This window comes from Peromyscus eremicus, chromosome 16_21 (assembly GCF_949786415.1).
Source record: "Peromyscus eremicus chromosome 16_21, PerEre_H2_v1, whole genome shotgun sequence".
Taxonomy (NCBI): domain Eukaryota; kingdom Metazoa; phylum Chordata; class Mammalia; order Rodentia; family Cricetidae; genus Peromyscus; species Peromyscus eremicus.
Genome location: NC_081432.1, coordinates 10,808,202 through 10,825,843, shown reverse-complemented (window position 1 = coordinate 10,825,843; position 17,642 = coordinate 10,808,202). Strand labels below are relative to the sequence as shown.

Genomic DNA, 17,642 nt, shown 5'->3' with positions numbered 1-17,642 from the left:
TTTAACTTTAACATAGTAAAACTATACACAACAAAGACAGTTATCAAATAAGAATTACATTTAGAATATCCAGTACATTAGTATTTAGCAAGTTCAGAGGAAATACTCCATTGTCTATCTTATCTTAGTGATTCCAAAGTTTTATACCTAATTTACTTTCTATCATAAATAAGAAAAACTATAGCTCCTAACTATCTAGTCTTTAACTCCATCAAAGATTCCAGAATGATGTAATATTACCTAATAACAGAGATATCTGGCTGCCTGAACAGTCACCCAAAGTTCCTCTGCAATGTTGGGATATCCATCTTCAGCCTACAGGCCTAAAATATCTGGCAGACTTTTCAGTGAAGCAGGAAATCTGAGGGGCTGTCTTGCCTTGTATTATCAAAGTTCTTCAGATGCTTTCCTCCATGTCCTGCAGAATATCTGGCAGATTCCTCTGTGAAGCAGGAATCTTGAAGGACTGTCTGCCTTGTTTTGACAAAGTTCAGCAGTCTTTTCCTATGTCCTTTTTACACTGAAAGCAAACTCTATATGGAGTTTCTTTGATGTCTATCATCCTTCTAATAAGTAAATTGGTTCTGCCAGGAGCAGATGTGTCTCATTGTCATCAAAAAGCTTAGGTTAAACATCTTAAATGCCATGTTCTGTGTCTTTGAAGTGTTTGAAAATCATCTATCTATCTAAAATATACCTGTTTAACCTTGAAATCATACCTAATGTGACTACAAGTTTGATTATTATAGGTTAACTACTAACCTCATTTTTAATTATAAATTGCATTTTTAATGAGCTGCATAAGCACAATACCACAAATATGAGTAGGATCATATATACAGTATAACAAAAATAACTTTAAATTTGTATCAATATACCAAAATCCATGCCAATCAAAGTATATGAGATTAATAGTTGTTTTTTATCTTTGTCTTCTTACATATATGATAAAAATATTACACAATAACACATGTTCCATATATTTTCAAAAGTTTTAATACAAAAAGCAAGAGAAGCTTGACCATATAATGGACAAATGATAGTCAAAATTCCATAAAACTTAGAAGTTTAAAATAACAATAGTGGACAAAGTTCAAAGGTGGGATGGGAGAGGGATGTGTGATTACATTTGAAATTCAAGAATTGAACACAGGTAGCTGTCTAAATAGAATGGATGCAGAAATAGAACTTACAATATGTCAAGTGGCATTGGCAATCCCCAGTCATCACAGAATGGGAAGGGGAACAGGAGGGAGGGAGGTCAGATAACAGTTTCCAACATAGACTGTGCTGGAGAAATAACTCCTGGCATTCTACAGAACAGAGAAGTGATGATACTTCACAGAAATCTGTTCTGTAGCTTATAAGGAAATGGAGGAAAGAGAATTGAAGGCTTTCAACACACTCACAAAAGGACTGTTGAAAGAAATGGAAATGATAATTTCCTTGATTTGATAAATACATGTTGCATATATATGTCAAATTAGTGCTCTCTGCCACATAAATATGTATAATTATTATATGCTAAGTGAAACCTTTAAGCTAGGAATGATGGTGCACCAGCACCTGGGAAGTGGAGGCAGGAAGATCAGAAGTTCAAGGACATCCTCAGCTACATGGCAAGTAGAAGGTCTGTGGGAGCCCACAGAGGTTTCCTATTGAGATCTGAGCTTGTTTTACCCAGCAGGGCTGCACAGGGGATGGACTGACCATGTGAATGGTCACCAGGTGTTTGGGATGGTCTGCACTTGGCTGTGCTAGGAGGAAATTTTTGCTCCACTCCTTGGCATTTCTATAAATAGCCCTTTAGAAGAGACAGAAGGGGCTGGTGGGTTTTGACTCAGGCCCTATGAGTCTCTCTATCTGTCTCTCCTCTCTATATTTCTATCTAAATATTTCTTCTCCCTACTCAAGAGTACCCTGGGGGAAAAAGTGGGAGCAGGTCTCCCACAAAGGTCAACCTAGGCTACACAAGAACCTGTGTAACAAACAAATAAACACAAACAACAACTAAATTAAATGAAAAAAGTAATCTCTAGCCAGGCTGAAGATAGCAATGAAGTCACTATTAACAATTAGACAATAAGGGCAATGAAATAACAATGAAGTTACTGTTCACAGTTAAACAATAATGACGATGAAGTTATTATTGAAAAACAGAAGGACAATAACAATGAAGTTATTCTTCACAGTTAAACAGTAAAGACAATGGAATAACCATGAAGTTACTGTTGATAGACAATAAGGACGATGAAATAACAATGAAGTTACTACTAATAGTAGACAATAAGGACAATGAGTGAAGCCAAGGTGTAACAGTCTAGGTTAATGTCCTACTTTTCTGAAAGTATAAAAGCCCAAAGTAAGAGTTAGAAATTTTGAATTTTTAAATGTTTCCTTCCCAAATAATTAAAAACAGAAAAGATTTTAAATGGTTCGTGTGTTTTGGAGAGTGTGATATGGCAGGAGCACCTTTCATTACAATCCATTACACTTTTTCGTGCAGTCTGGTTTTTTTAATTGTACAAAACTGAGACTATTGTTCAGTGTTTGCAAACATGGGCCTTTTGCTAATTAATGCTCTCTGTGGTTTCCTCTCAGCTGTATCGCCTGTGCTGGACTCTTCGGAACAGTGAGGAGGAGAGAATCGATTTAGATGCAGAAGACAAAAGGGAGGAAGGAGCTGATGATGGGACTGAAGAGGGTAACGTCTCACTTGTGCATTGGTTTTCATGGTGTGGCTTACTGGGGATTTTTATATACACTTTTAATTAAAATGTAATTACATCCCTTACTCTTTCCCTTTCCTCCTTCTTGTCCTGTAGCACAGATTGTTAGAAGGTCTTATTAATAAAATCAAACCCAGGAGCTAGGTATTGGGGTGAATGCTGGAAGATCAGAGAAGCAGAACAAGCCACAGCCACCTCACCTCGCCAGTTCCTCAGCTGATCCTGTTTCCTCAGACTGGAAGCCTCTGAGTCCTCATCCAAATGGATCTCAGCTGAACTGCTTCTCGAAAGCCTGAAAGCTTAACCAGCTAGTTCCTGGTCCTCACTCCTTATATACCTTTCTGCTTCCTGCCATCATTTCCTGGGATTAAAGGCTCTTGTTACCACGCCTGGCTATTTCCAGTGTGGCCTTGAACTCACAGAGATCCAGGCGGATCTCTGCCTCTGGAATGTTAGGATTAAAGGCGTGTGTGCTACCATTTTCTGGCCTCTATATCTAGTGGCTGTTCTGTTCTCTGACCCCAGATAAGTTTATTAGGGTGCAAAATATTTTGGGGAACCCACTATCACCACATTGCCCCTCCCAATTCTTCTCTTCCTCCAACTCCTCCCATAAATTAGAACTTCTTTTTCTTTAACAAATACTATTACATACATTCACATGTGTAGTCACAAATACATAAATGCAGCCTGCTGAGTCTGTTTCTGTTGTGTGTATATGGTTTTAGGGCTGACAGCTTTGTGCTGCATAACCAGTTACAGGGATAATCCCCAGGAGAGGTTAATTCTCCCATTCTTGGCAGTCATTAGTTGCCTGTAGTTTTTTGCCTAGGAGTGGAACATGGTGAGACATCTCTCCCCTTCTATGTTAGCAAGTCTATTAATATTGTCATTAGTCTTGTCTTGTTTACACATCCTGTGCTGGCTAGTTTTATGTCAACTTGATACAAGTTGGAGTTATCTGAAAGAAGGGAATCTCAATTGAGAAAATGCTTCCATAAGATTCAGCTCTAAGGCATTTTCTTAATTAGTGATCGATTATGGAAGGCCCAGCACACAGTAAGTGGTGCCATTCCTGGGCTGGTGGTCCTGAGTTCTATTGGAAAGCAGGCTGAGCAAGCCATATGGAGCAAGCCAGCAAGCAGCACCCCTCTGTGGCCTCTGTATCAGCTCCTGCCTCCAGGGCCCTTCCCTGCTTGAGTTCCTGTCCTGACTTGCTTCAATCATGGACTGTTACCTGGAAGTATAATGAAATGTAAACCTTTTCCTCCTCAACTTGCTTTTTGGTCATAGTGTTTCATCACAACCATAGAAACTGTCACTAAGACACAGCTATTTCTTTGAAAGAATGTTTCACAACAGGTTTTCTGGTGTTCTGGATCTTACAATCTTTGTGACTCCTCTTCCAAGATGTTCCCTGAGCCATAGATGCAGTAGCTGTGATGTAGATATATCCACTGGAACTTGGCTTGACCTCTGCATTGTGTCAGGTTTTGCTTTTTGGTCATGACTTCATGTACTGTGGAGAAAAGCTTCTTTGATGAGGGATGACACCTACACTTAATTGGGCTTCTGCAGTTATCCAATTCTCAGGAAGTTGTTGTTTTTATAACAAACTAAAACATTCAAATCTCACTGGCCCAATGATGAAGATAACTTGTTAGATATGACATCTATGCATCCACTCACCTACATGTGCATCTTTCTGTCCATCCATGGTACTTACTACCTGCCAAGTTCTGAGATGACATTCAGTTACTTGCTAAATTCTCTATCTTTGTATCTTGTGATTAGTATCTAGCCTCAACTTCATTTCTTAGTATTCTCAAGGCCCATGTTTGCAAACACCCATAGCAGGACGGATGCCTCAGCTTTCATTACATACACCAGCCCCTAGGATATTATCACAAAGACTCCCTAGGATATTTTCATGAAGCACACTATTGGAATGTTTGCCAATTATGACAACTGGTATTGTAATATAATTTTAATTTTTAAAGTGAGCTTAAGATAATTTTTTCTTCTCTTAAGTTGTTTATCAACTCTATTGTATCTTTAAATGGATCTCTAAATGGCCCTGTCTTTCTTTTTTTTTTAATTCCAAAAACCCATTGTATATTGAGGTAAAAAAGCCTCTATGGTATTGTATGCAAATCCCTCCCCATGTTACCGCCATTTTTGCCACTTAAATTTACTTTTAAGGTTAGTTTTCAGTTTTTATATAGTCAAATTTATATTTTCTCAGAATTCTATTGGCTCTTATAAAAACTGTGATCACTGTTTACAGACATCTCTACAGCATTTGTGAGATGTTCTACACATCTTTGGTGATGCTTTATTTTTCTTTCTTGTTCCAGACCAAACTGAGAAACCTCGTGGATGTCTCAAGAAGACTTATGACTTATTCTGTGGCTTGCAAAAAACAGGACCCAAGCTGACAAAAGAAGAGGAAGAAGTCTTGAAGAAGAAACTCACAAACACATCAGAGGAGCCCTTCTGGAGGACTGTTGTGAACATCAATGCCATTGTCCTCCTAACTGTGGCAGTTTTTTTCTATGGCTATTTTGCCTGAATTCTAGCTCATTCACGACAATATTGGCTAAGCAAAGGATCATTTTATACATTTTCATTTTAAAGATTGCTTTCCTGCAAAGGTACATGAGCAATTTGGTAATTTTATCTATTAAGGCTACATCAGAGTTGAATTTTGTTGTAAATAAAAGTTTATAATTTACAAAACTACTGAAGTGCCTTAATGAAAGTATGTGAAGTAGGCAAAGAGCCCAAAATCCTTTTTTGTACTTTTATGGAGTATTATCATCAACTGAAATGTTATAGATTTAAGATATATAATGTGATATTTCATACATAAGTTATGAAAATATTACCAGAATCAAGTCAACTGGCACATCCATATCCTAATATAGTTGCTCTTTTGTATTATACACAGAGAAAACACTGATCTGCTCTCTCAGCAAATTTGAAATACACGGTACATTATTATCCATAGACACATGCTGTCCTTTATTAAATTGTTGCTGCCTTTTAAGCCACGGCTGTCCAAATGAGCACCTGCAACTCCACCAGCTGTGGTTAGGCTGCAAGAGCTGTGGCCTAAGGGAATTCTGTTCCCTCAGGCTCCAACTCTTTCAAAGCCATGAAGGGAACTTCACTCAATCTCTATCCCTCTAAAGAACTCAAGATTCAAAGGCTGAGATAGAATTTGCTCCCCAGAAAGGCTGAATATCAAGTAGCTCAGCTCCTCTCCTTCCTAGCCTCTTCCCAAAAAGCTTTTGTGCGCCTCCTTGCCCTTCCTTAAAAAACCCTTCTCCACCTGGCTCCTCCCTACCACTTCCTGTCAGCTAGTTGCTGACCGAGCCTCCTGACCACTGGTGAATTTTATTTAACCAAACACATCTTTGCATCATTAAACAAATGTTTCAAAGCATAAACAAAAGTACCACACCTTGGGGCTGGAGAGATGGCTCAGAGGTTAAGAGCACTGGCTGCTCTTCCAGAGGTCCTGAGTTCAATTCCCAGCAACCACATGGTGGCTCACAACCATCTGTAATGAGATCTGGTGCCCTCTCCTGGACTGCAGTCATACATGCTGTATACATAATAAATAAATAAATCTTTAAAAAAAAAAGTACCAAAAACTTTAAATTATATTCTACGACAGGCACAATGCTGTGTATTGTTAGACCTTGGTAACATCTTACAGCCAAACATTATACTCTTTAACTATCATCTCTCCTTTTTGTCCCATCCCTGAGCCCCTGGAAACACCACTGCTGTAGAGTGTGTTTGTGTTTGTGCTGCTGTAACAAAAACGAATATTAAAAACTATGAAGAGCGGGGATTTGTTGGTTTTCTGGTTTTGTTTTGTTGTTTGTTGCTTGTTTTGTAGTTCTCGAGATAAAGAAGGACAATATTAAGAGCCAGAATCTGGAGAGGACATTTTTGCTACATCATTCCTTGGTACAAAGTGAATGGTAAAAAAAAAAAAAAAATCTGTGATGGAAAGGGAAAAGAACCAAATTTGTCTTTTTATCAGAAACCTACTCCTGTAATAATACTGATTTGTTCCTGAGAGAAGAGTCCTCATGAGCTGGTCACTCCCCAGAGGTCCCTCCTCTCTGCACTGATACTAGGAATTGGGTTTTCAACATAGGAACTCTGGTGGATCTTTTAAACTATAGAATTCTCTCCAACCTCTTATATTCAAATTATATCCATTTCATTCTGGTGACACCAGAGGTATTAATTTGTTTGCAGAACAGCCCAGAAGTCAAAAAATTTATGTAAATCAGATATGAATGAGACTCAAGGCATCAATTTTAGAACACCCCCCTGCTGTCTTCCTGGGAAACCAAACATGGTACTTGCAGAGCACACTGGTGGGGTAGGAATAGAATAGACATTCTCATTCCAAAAGGGAGACAAAGACAAGAAGAAAGGAGTCACTGGTCCCCAGTTGGCCTTAAGGCCATGAGGTAATTGCCTTTGACTTTATACCCTGCTTCTCAGGCACATGAGGTCAGAGGCTGGGCCCCCAGAGCCTCAGGCAATGTTGCCCCAATGACTCAACTGTCCGTCTTTTTTAGAAAAAGAATCATCCATGTGGAATCTGTGTATAAAGATGGTTGTTGCAGTGTTTTTCATGGTGTCTTAAGATACTTCCCATTGTCTTCCCTTTGGAAACAAATCCCTTAGTCTAATCCTCATTAAGCAAAGGGATTATACTTGTCCATAAAGAAAAAGGAGAGTAGACTATTGGGACCTTTCTTAGAGAAGTGAGTCACAGCAGCAACACTCTAAATAGCCCACCAAGAAAACAGAACAGAACTAAACAGTTCTCAGCAACCAATCGAATAAACAGAGTGTGACGTACCTGAAAGGTAATAAAACAAACCAGTGTGGATGGATTACAAGCCTTATGTAAAAGAAAAAAAATGCATCTATTTCTACTAGGTTATAGGTGGGTCAAAACTAACCTATAATGACAATGATTGAAGACTTGTCCTTGGGGACATTGACAAAAAGGCAGTATGAAGATTTTCTGGAGTTGGAGACAAGGAGTACTATAAATATTGATTGAGCTGCAGGCCATGGGAGAACATGCCTTTGTAAAAATTAATTGAACTGTAAGGTTAAGGTATGTTAAATTCTACTGCTTATATTGTTTCAATAAAATCCCACTGTTTATACTGTTTAAATAAAATGAAAAAGGAGAACACAAAATTGATGTTGTCCCTACAAACAACAACAAAAACCTCAAATTTTTCTACCAGGGTCCTGGTATAACAGCAACAGTAATGACTGGTTGTAGATGTAACCGTCTTGTTAAATAAGAAACACAGAGCCAATGCAGAGATGAAAGCCCAAGAGGTCAGAGCTAAGAGCCTTACCCTTCACTGCTGCAGCTGTCCTCTTCAGCCAATGGACCTACATCCTGTGTGTTTGTTCTTTTTATTGACTTTCTATTCTGCCTTCTCATTGGTTGTAAACCCAACCACATGACCTCCTAGTCACTGCCTGTCTGTACAGACCTCCGGGTCTTCTATGGTTGGTATTGAGATTAAAGGCATGTGTCTCCATGCTGGCTGTATCCTTGAACACACAGAGATTTGCCTATCTCTGCTTCCCAAGTGCTGGGATTAAAGGTGTGCACCACCACCGCCAGCTTCTGCTATGGCTTGCTATTAGGTCTGACCCCCAGGCAACTTTATTTATTAACATACAATACATGTCTTTTGGAGTTTGGCATACTTCCTTCAGGATGCTTTTTCTAGTTCCATCCATTTACCTGCAAACTTCATAGTTTCATTTTTAACAGCTGAATAATATTCCATTGTGTGAATTTATTAGATTTTCATTATGTAATAAATGAAATATAACAGGACATCTAGACTGTTTCCAAAGTCTGAGTTAATGCTCTTTTCTAACAATCACTTCCCTCCTCTGCAGCACCTGTACAGGAGTCACTAACAAGAGCATGTTTGAGTGAAAATTTAAGATGTTAGCAAAGTCATGCATCTCCCTTGAAGCTATTTGACTAGTCAAGAGATCTTTGCTCCAGATATCCATGTGTAATATCATCTATAATTCAAGGGTCTGAGTGAAAATCAGTGCATTTCTCTTAAGTTCTAGGAGTTTTCACATTTGGATCTGGATGTCCCTCAGAGTCATTGTGATAAAAGCTGCCTCTTCAGGGTGCTAATTTGGATGGCAGTAAGACTTTCAAAATTGAGGTCTAGTGTTAAGTCTTTAGGTCATTAGTAGTGTGTCCACGAGGAGCAATATGGGACCCTGATCCCTTTCTTTTTCTATTTTGTTTCCTGGCCCTGAGATAAGCATCAATCTTGTTCTACCATACATTGGTAAAGCAACAAGGCCAGCCTATCATGAAATGGAATCTCCAAAACTATGAGCCAAAGCAGACCTTCCCCTTTTATAAGTTGATCATATCATGGGCATTTTGTTATGATGACTAATACATGAGACCTTCCTCCTTCCAATGCAACCAAGGAAAGAACTATTGGTTTGTAAAGTTGAATAAAGAATGATAAACACACACATCACTTGATGCTAATGATAGCAAAGAGACCAGTTTACTCAAAATCTATTGCTTCGTGTAGATTACAAAAGGAAAACAAATGCCAACTATCACATGTAGTGATCACTGCCACTAAGATCTAGAGAGAGAGTAGGGCTTGGTTGAGTTGGGAACTGACAGATCAAATGATTTCCATCCCATCAATCCGTCTTCATCCATCTCCTTATTAAATAACCAACTTCCTCAAAAGGGATGACAGACCTGAGATTCTGTCCCTCACCCAAAGCACATGATGAATATTCAAAGTATTTCTGACTGTTTTAAGCATGTTTGGATGACAAGCAACAACATTTAACCACTCAAAAGGATTTTCATTCATCACAATCCATAAATAAAGCCTCACCTTAATTCAAAGAAGAGAGTGAGAATTGATAGTCTGAAGTATTGAAATGCTTAAGAATAACAGCACTGGATTATTCTATAAGTATTCAAGCCGCTTTGCACACTTAATGGGAAGAGATCTGTGTAGAAAATTTGTGTTAGTGGCTCCCACTCTTGGAGATTAAGTCAAAAGAAAAAAAAAAAAACAATTGTTCAGTCAAAACACTCACTTTGCTCAGTAAAAGATAAGCTTGAGGGGCTGCCAAGGATGAAGAATGTCATCATTGTCAAAAGCCCAGAGAAAGACAAAGCACTTGAAACAAGTGGTGAGAGTGCCCCCTTGTGGTGATGACTAATTAGGGTGGCAATTTGAGTGTCTGATTATTCTTGCAACACCTACATCAGTCTGTTTAATTGGGCGGAAATTGCTGAGAAAAACAAAATGTATTTCAGTCCAGATTTACATCTCAGCCTATCTAAGATATCAGTTTTCAAAAGCACATGACTTCTCTCTTTTGATCTCCTGGATCAAAAGCACACCATTTAACAATCAACTAAATGGAGAAGGCCTCAGGCCTTCTGTCTCATTCTATAGTTTGGGTTCTGTCATGGAAGACATTACTAAACAAATACGTTCATTAATGCAGCATTTGTTACAGGAAGCAAAGCATGATAAACTCAAGAAGCAAAGTGAGGTTACCTTTACCTAACAGAAATGGTATTCACATAAAATCATGTAAAAGTCTCTCACATGGTGTGTGAGTAACAAGGACAGAGAAGAGTATTCATACTTAAAAAGAAAAACATCAGCTCAATGTGCAGTTGGAGCTTAAAGTTAAAATTAACGCCCAAGAGCAAATGGAAGTGTGTTTGAAGAGGCTGAATGCCTCATGAAAACCAGACACTGTGGCTAACCCTCACTCTGAGTGACAGGCAGCACAAACAAAAACACATAAGCACACCCACTGGGCCACACACAAGTACATTCCAACTCCAGTGGTGAGGAAGCAATGAGTCCTCACATTCAATGGAGATAAGTGAATGGAGTGGAGACTTAAAGCTTCCTGCTCTGTATGTAACAAGAGGAAGAGCTGGAACCAACAGAAAAGTTGCCAGCTCTGTTTAGACCCGTAAGAGAAAGGAGGTCACAGAGCAAGAGCCATTCCCCAAGATTACAGACACAGGCTGTGAGAACCACAAGGAAACAAGATAGAATCCTCTGTAGGAAGCAGGGCGATAGAGAAAACCCTGAACTGCACTGATGGATTCCTGAAGGCTAGGTGTGGACAAGTCTTGGGGTGAACATGAGCTGAGCTACTAACCTACAACCAGGTTTGCTGCTAGGGAACATAGTATGGCCTACCTTGGGGAAAGTGGCTGGGTCAGAGAGGCAGAGGGAAAACTCACCTTCTCATAGGGTTTTTCTACTATACCGCACTGATGTAACATTCTTGTGTCTGGGATGTGGGCCTTGAACTCTTTCCACTGCTTATCTTTTTAACCCTCCCAGCCAGCTTTGTCTTTGGTCAGCATTACTCTCCTCATGACTGCAAGTTCTCTCTGGAGTGGCAAGGTATACGTGTGGGGGGCGGGGCACCCAAAACAGCTTGACCACACAACTGCCATGACAGGCTTAGAGGCCCAGACACAGCTTCTGTAACAGGCCCACTGGCAGGTAACACCCAGGTCCAGAAAAAGCTGTGAGCTGACGCTACCCACGGAGGGCCTGCATCTCAGGGGAAATACCTAACGTTCCAAACATTCCCTATACCCTTAGACAAATGTCAGCCAATCGGGGTTCTGAACCCTGGAAATCCCCTCACCCCAACCTCTGCTATGATAAAAACCCCACCCTGCCTGGGCTCGGGGCTCTCTGCTCTCACCGCTGCTTATGACAGAGAGTCCAAGCTCCTAGCTTGAAATAAAGGCTCTTTGCTTTTATATATGGGATTCGGTCTCCATGGTGATCTGGGCATAACAATATTATTAGGGCAGAATCCCTTTTGGAAGCTCATCGATGCTCTGCTGGATTGAGGGAGAATGTGTGATGGGACCTAATTTGGTGAGGATCATTACTGAAAAGAAAAGGAGCCTAAACAAATGAGTAGAATGTCACAACCTGAAAGAATAAATCACGGTGGTCTATCAGTGACGTGACTAGAGTTAACAATGATGTGTATTTCAAAATCGCTAAATGATTTTAATTGTTGTACCACAAGGAAATGGTAAATAATTAAGGTAGTAGATATGTTAATTTTGATTATATATGCATATATGTACACATACATGTTTTGAAACATCACACAGTGTACCCTCGTAAATTTGTACAATTTTTTCTCAGTAATTTTTTATTTGTTGGTTTGTTTGTTTGTTTTTTTAAATTGGAAAACAGAATGGGAGCAATTCATGATGTACTCCTTCTTCACAGAACTTGCATTGGCATTAGGACTACAGTGGATGGTGTCAACTGTCAATTTGACAGAATCTAGAATCCTCCAGGAGATAAACCTGTGGGCACACTTGCATATCTAGATTAAGGTTAGCCTCTGAGAAAGTCTGTGAGGGATCATCTTGATTAGGTGAATCTATGTGGGAAAACTTTTCAACTGTAGGCAAGACCATTCAGTCTGTGATCTTGGCCTGCATAAAATGGAGACAGGGAGCCAAGTGCTCACATTTTACACTCTCTGCTCCTCCACTGTGGATGTGATGGGAGCAGCTGAAGGCTCCTGCCACTTTTCCTCCACACTATGATAGGCTGTATGACTGAACTGTGTTTCTAGACGATCTATGTTCCCAAGTAAAGAACAAAGGTTCCTTAATTTGCCTGTGCCAGGTGTTTTATCCCAGCAACAAAGGTAGACAAAGGATCCTCCAGCACCCAGGATCAAGCTGGCCAGCATCCATGAAAGCAGGTCTAGGTCCCAGGGACTTTGCCATGTGATGCAGGCACGTAGTACATAGCAAGCAGCTATGTCTGGGGAACAACTGTCCCCTGTGGAACCTGGGCACTGAGGCATGAATTGGGGGCGGGGGGGGGGGGGCCGTGTGTGTGGCTGTAGGAACTGGTTGGTAAGACTGGAAATTTCCAGGACTGGAGAACAAAGGAGACGTTCCTTGCTGAGAAAAAGACTGTTAACAATATAGAGGGTGCCACCTACTGGCAGAATCCAGAAGAAAAAAAAAAAAACAGCAGAATTTCGATGAGTCAGTCCTTCAGCTTCCCTTTGTAGGAGGAGAAGACAAATAGAAATATCAGCAACAAAATCAAGACATCAAATAACTCCCTGGGCCAAACTTGCCTGTCATACATCCAATCATTCACACAGTTGGCCAGCCATTCATTCATTCATTCAAGTGAAACCAACACCATGTCTCTCATGAGAGGCAGAACCACGATACAGAGTCCCCCACTATTGGCACCTCAACTTAGTGTGAGAGGATTAGGAAAAGAGTTTCTCTCAGAATTTTTTCCCAAACTGGGAAGCGGGCTCCCCCAAAATGGACCTCTCTAATCTCAAAAATGATTCTCTCCATCCTACACTTCCCTCTCCTACCCTCCCCTCATTCAGATTTTTAAAATGGGCCACAAACTGAATATTAAAAGTATATCTGCCTGTGGTTATCAAACTATATATTTTCTACCCTCTCGGGAAGATTGGGAGTTAGAAATTTTTTTTTTTTAAGATTTATTTATTTATTATGTATACAGTGTTCTGTCTGCACATATCCCTGCAGGCCAGAAGAGGGCACCAGATCTTATTACAGATGGTTGTGAGCCACCGTGTGGTTGCTGGGAATTGAGCTCAGGACCTTTGGAAGAGCAGCCAGTGCTCTTAACCTCTGAGCCATCTCTCCAGCCTAGAAATTTTTCAAATAACTTACAAGTGTGTGGTTATTCTCCTAAATAGATGTATAATTCCCCCACTTTCTCCAATATAGCACCCATTTAGTATATAGTATTTTACAAATCCTAGCACTGTGAAGCTTACAAAGCTGAAAGTGGCATGGGACCCTGCCCTGTGGGAGCTTTCTCTTGAACTGGTGGGAAAGTGTCAGCTAACACCAAGGATTAAGGACTGTTGAGTGTTCCACGGTTAACTTCCAGAGTCTGCATGGAACCACTGGTACTAGCCTTAGAGTTCTTCTGAAAGTGGGAACAGTAATGATTTAAGGTTGTTTTGTAAAAGTTGGTACAAAATGGTGTGTGTGTGTGTGTGTATTATAAACACGTATATGTAGTAAAGCTATTGGGGAAATAGAATTCCCATGCTACTTGTCTTTATTCCTGGGCATGTAATTGTTTAAATATTTAAATAATATTTTGTCTGGCCATGTGTGGTAGCTCAGACTCTCAGCAATAGGGAGACTGAGGTAGAATCCTTATGGGGATGACAAGGGTGACACCTCTGATAAAAGCGTATCCCTCTTTTGTCTGGAGGACTCAGTACCATGCATCTGAACACCCCATCTAACTGTGGGGTGAAAAGGCACTCCTGGGTGCACACACACACACACACACACACACACACACACACACACACCGGTGCATCCATCCTAATACCCCATCTAACTGCAGGGTGAAGAAGCACTTCTGGACACACACACACACACACACACACACACACACACACCAGTGCATCCATCCTAATACCCCATCTAACTGCAGGGTGAAGAGGCACTTCTGGATACACACACACACACACACACACACACACGACAGTGCATCCATCCTAATACCTCATCTAACTGCAGGGTGAAGAGGCACTCCTGAATACACACACACACACACACACACACACACACACACACACACACACACAGAGTAACGCATCTGAACACTCCATCTAACCACGGGGTGATGAGGTACCCCTGGGCACGCACACACACCAGACCCTGTTTTGCATTTATTCTGCTTCTGGATAATTCCAGCTCTAGATGCTTCCTGAGTCGTTTTACCTTTTATGACCCAACTTTTGGGTAATGACCTTTTTTTAACATTTTATTTTATTTAAATTTTTTCATTTTACATACCAACCACAGTTACCCCTCGCTCCCCTTCTCCCACTCCCCTCCACCTCATCCCCACCTCACCACCACATCCATTCCTCATAAGGGGTAAGGCTTCCCTTGAGTAGTCAACACAGGCTGGCATACCAGTTTGAGGCAGGACCAAGGCCCTCCTCCCAGATCAAGGCTGAGCAAGGCATCCCACCATAGGGAATGGGCTCTAAAAAGCCAGTTCATGTACCCAGGATAAATCCTGGTCCCTCTGCCAAAGGCCTTCTGAGTGAGGTAACCCAGACCCAGAAAGACAAACACAGTATGTACTCACTCATAAGTGGATATTAGAGGCAAAGCAAAGGATAACCAGGCTACAATCCACAACCCCAGAGAATCTAGGTAAAGAGGAGGACACTAAGAGGGACACACATGGATTGCCCCAGGAAAGGGAAATGGCTAAGTCCTCCTGGGTAAACTGGGAAGTGGGGGTAGAGGGGAGAGGAGGAGGGTTGGGGACATGAGGGATGGAGATGGCCGAGTTGGAGGAGGGACAGAGAGGGATAGCAATGAAAGAGATATCTTTTTGTTTTGTTTTGTTTTGTTTTGTTGTTTGTTTGTTTGTTTTTGTTTTTCGAGACAGGGTTTCTCTGTGTAGCTTTGCGCCTCTCTTGTAACTCACTTGGTAACCAAGGCTGGCCTCGAACTCACAGAGATCCTCCTGGCTCTGCCTCCCGAGTGCTGGGATTAAAGGCGTGCGCCTCCACCGCCCAGCAAAAGAGATATCTTGATAGAGGGAGCTGTGGGAGCCTACAACTGACTCAGTTTCCCAGTTTGAATCTGAAGCCTATTTTGAGTCAATAGAGTTCAGGCTTGCGTGCTCCAGGGCTGTGAGAAAGTCCTGATTAGCCCATAGAGTCTCCTTGAAGGGCTGTGAGAACATCCCGATCAGCCCACAGGAAGGAACATACTATCTAGCTAGATGCAGGCTGCTGACGCCAGCTGGAGGTACACTGAGATAGAAAATGAAACTGTCTGCTCCTTGGCGAAAAGCAGGATAGATAGTGGTTGAATGCCTGTGCTGTGCATTGTTCTACTTCAGTCCTTCAAGGCTTTTTACAAGCTGGCTGTGAAATAAACTTGAGACTGTCCAGCACTGACCGGCAGACCTCTCAACTCTGTTCTGTCTTCTTCATTGTCTCTACACTCCACATGCCTCCACCCAGCTACCCAGTCCACTGGTTGGCAGGCTCCGATAGGGAGCCATTATGAGGTTTAGGAAGAACCTCATGCTAGGGAAATCCCCAGGAACCCACAAGGATGACCCCAGCTAAGACTCCCAGCAATGATGGAGAGGGTACCTGAACTAGCTTTCCTCTGTAGTCAGATTAATGACTACCCTGATTATCATTATAAAACCTACATTCAGTGATTGACAGAAACAAATGCAGAGACCCACAGCCAAGCACTTGGCTGAGATCCTGGAGTTCAACTGAAGAGATAGAGGAGAGATTATAGGAGCAAGGGATGGGGTCGAGATCATCATGGGTAATGACCTTTAATGCCTGCAGTTCTAATTGCCACATGCAGGTTCCCTGTCAGCTAGCAGGATGCATTTTTCTGAAGGCTTCCTCCACAAAGATACCAAAATGATTCAGGAAAAGGGATGATAGGTATGGACCTGGAAAGACCACTTCAATGTTCTTCAATGAAACAAAAACAGCTGGTCTATGAAAGTAAGAGGTCTCTACCAGGAACACTCACTGAGAAACTTCCGAAGCAGACCAGAAAAATCCAAGGCTGTTGTCCCCCAATAGAAAACTGGGTGTCTACTACCAGTCTCCAACACACCTTGAAGAATCAGGAACATTCAGGACCCTTAGAAGGAAATCCTCATAAGGAGAAAGTTAATTTTCTTTTCTAAAATTGCTTGACAACACAATGACCTAGCAAATGGAGAAAAATGACCAAAAGATGACACCCTCCTCCATGACATGTAGTTCCACTGATATGCCTGAGGGGTGTTGGAGGACACAAAGTCTCTGCAGGTGGTTGTGTCTCAACCTGAGTGCATGTCCTGTGTGCAATTGTGTGCTTTTTGTTTTATTTTTGAGGCAGGGTCTCACTCTGCAGCTCTGGCTGGCCTGAAACTCTAGAAGCTGTGTCACATGAGCATTTGACACTTACCTTCTTAAACCTTCCACTTCCTATTATATGAAAGGAAAAACATAATTTAGATTTTATAGAAATCTAAAAATAGCACTTTTGAAGATTATAATGATACAAGACAGGCTGGGCTAATCATGGCAGAGGACACACATTTGTCACAGTTCTTAATAACAACCCAGAGTGGTCTCCCTGAGATCCAGCACCTACAACACATGATTTTACAAAAAAAAAAAAACTTATTCTTTAAGATATTGGGTCAAGTATAGAAGTGGCACCCCAGCTCAGAGAGATAGACAAGTACCTTTTGTGCTGGTGGCCAAGTCATAGGAGCAGCAGGTGGTGACTGAGGTTCAGGGTGTCAGCCCACCAGGAGGCAACCCCCTGATGGGTAAGTCTTAGTTAGGCAAGGCCCCCAAGACCACAGACCCTGGAATATCTTTTGCTTCTGCTGTGCCATTACATGCTTGCTGTTGCTATCTTTCTCTGACATGGCTGAATCATGTGTGTGGTGATTCCCCACTGCCTATAATATAATGTGTTTAATCTCATGGAAACATCACATTCTACTGGGCATTTTTACCTGTGGATTACTATGAAGATGATTTCTTCTTAAGCTATACTGTCTAATTGATAATAATAATGTTTGCTTATACAGAGTTTTGATGAATAAAAGTAAATATAAGGAAATGTTACATGGTTAGAGCCCACGAGTTTCACTTAAGGAGCTGCCTAGATTGTAGCTCAAGTTAGTAATTAAGAAAAACAGTTGAGTCCCAGGAACCTACTGGCTCAAATTCCTTTGA

At 41.1% G+C, this 17,642-nt stretch overlaps 1 protein-coding gene across 1 annotated transcript in view; it reads left to right on the top strand.

The window, feature by feature from the left end:
* The window catches only part of LOC131926758 (solute carrier family 5 member 4-like), a 36,969-nt gene extending 31,532 nt beyond the window's left edge, over window positions 1-5,437 (top strand). Inside the window, exons 10-11 of the mRNA XM_059282352.1 lie at window positions 2,602-2,704; window positions 5,087-5,437. Coding sequence (XP_059138335.1) covers window positions 2,602-2,704; window positions 5,087-5,301 — 318 coding nt within the window. The 3' untranslated portion in view covers window positions 5,302-5,437. The remainder of the gene's footprint in view (window positions 1-2,601; window positions 2,705-5,086) is intronic.
* The last annotated feature ends 12,205 nt before the right edge of the window (window positions 5,438-17,642 follow it).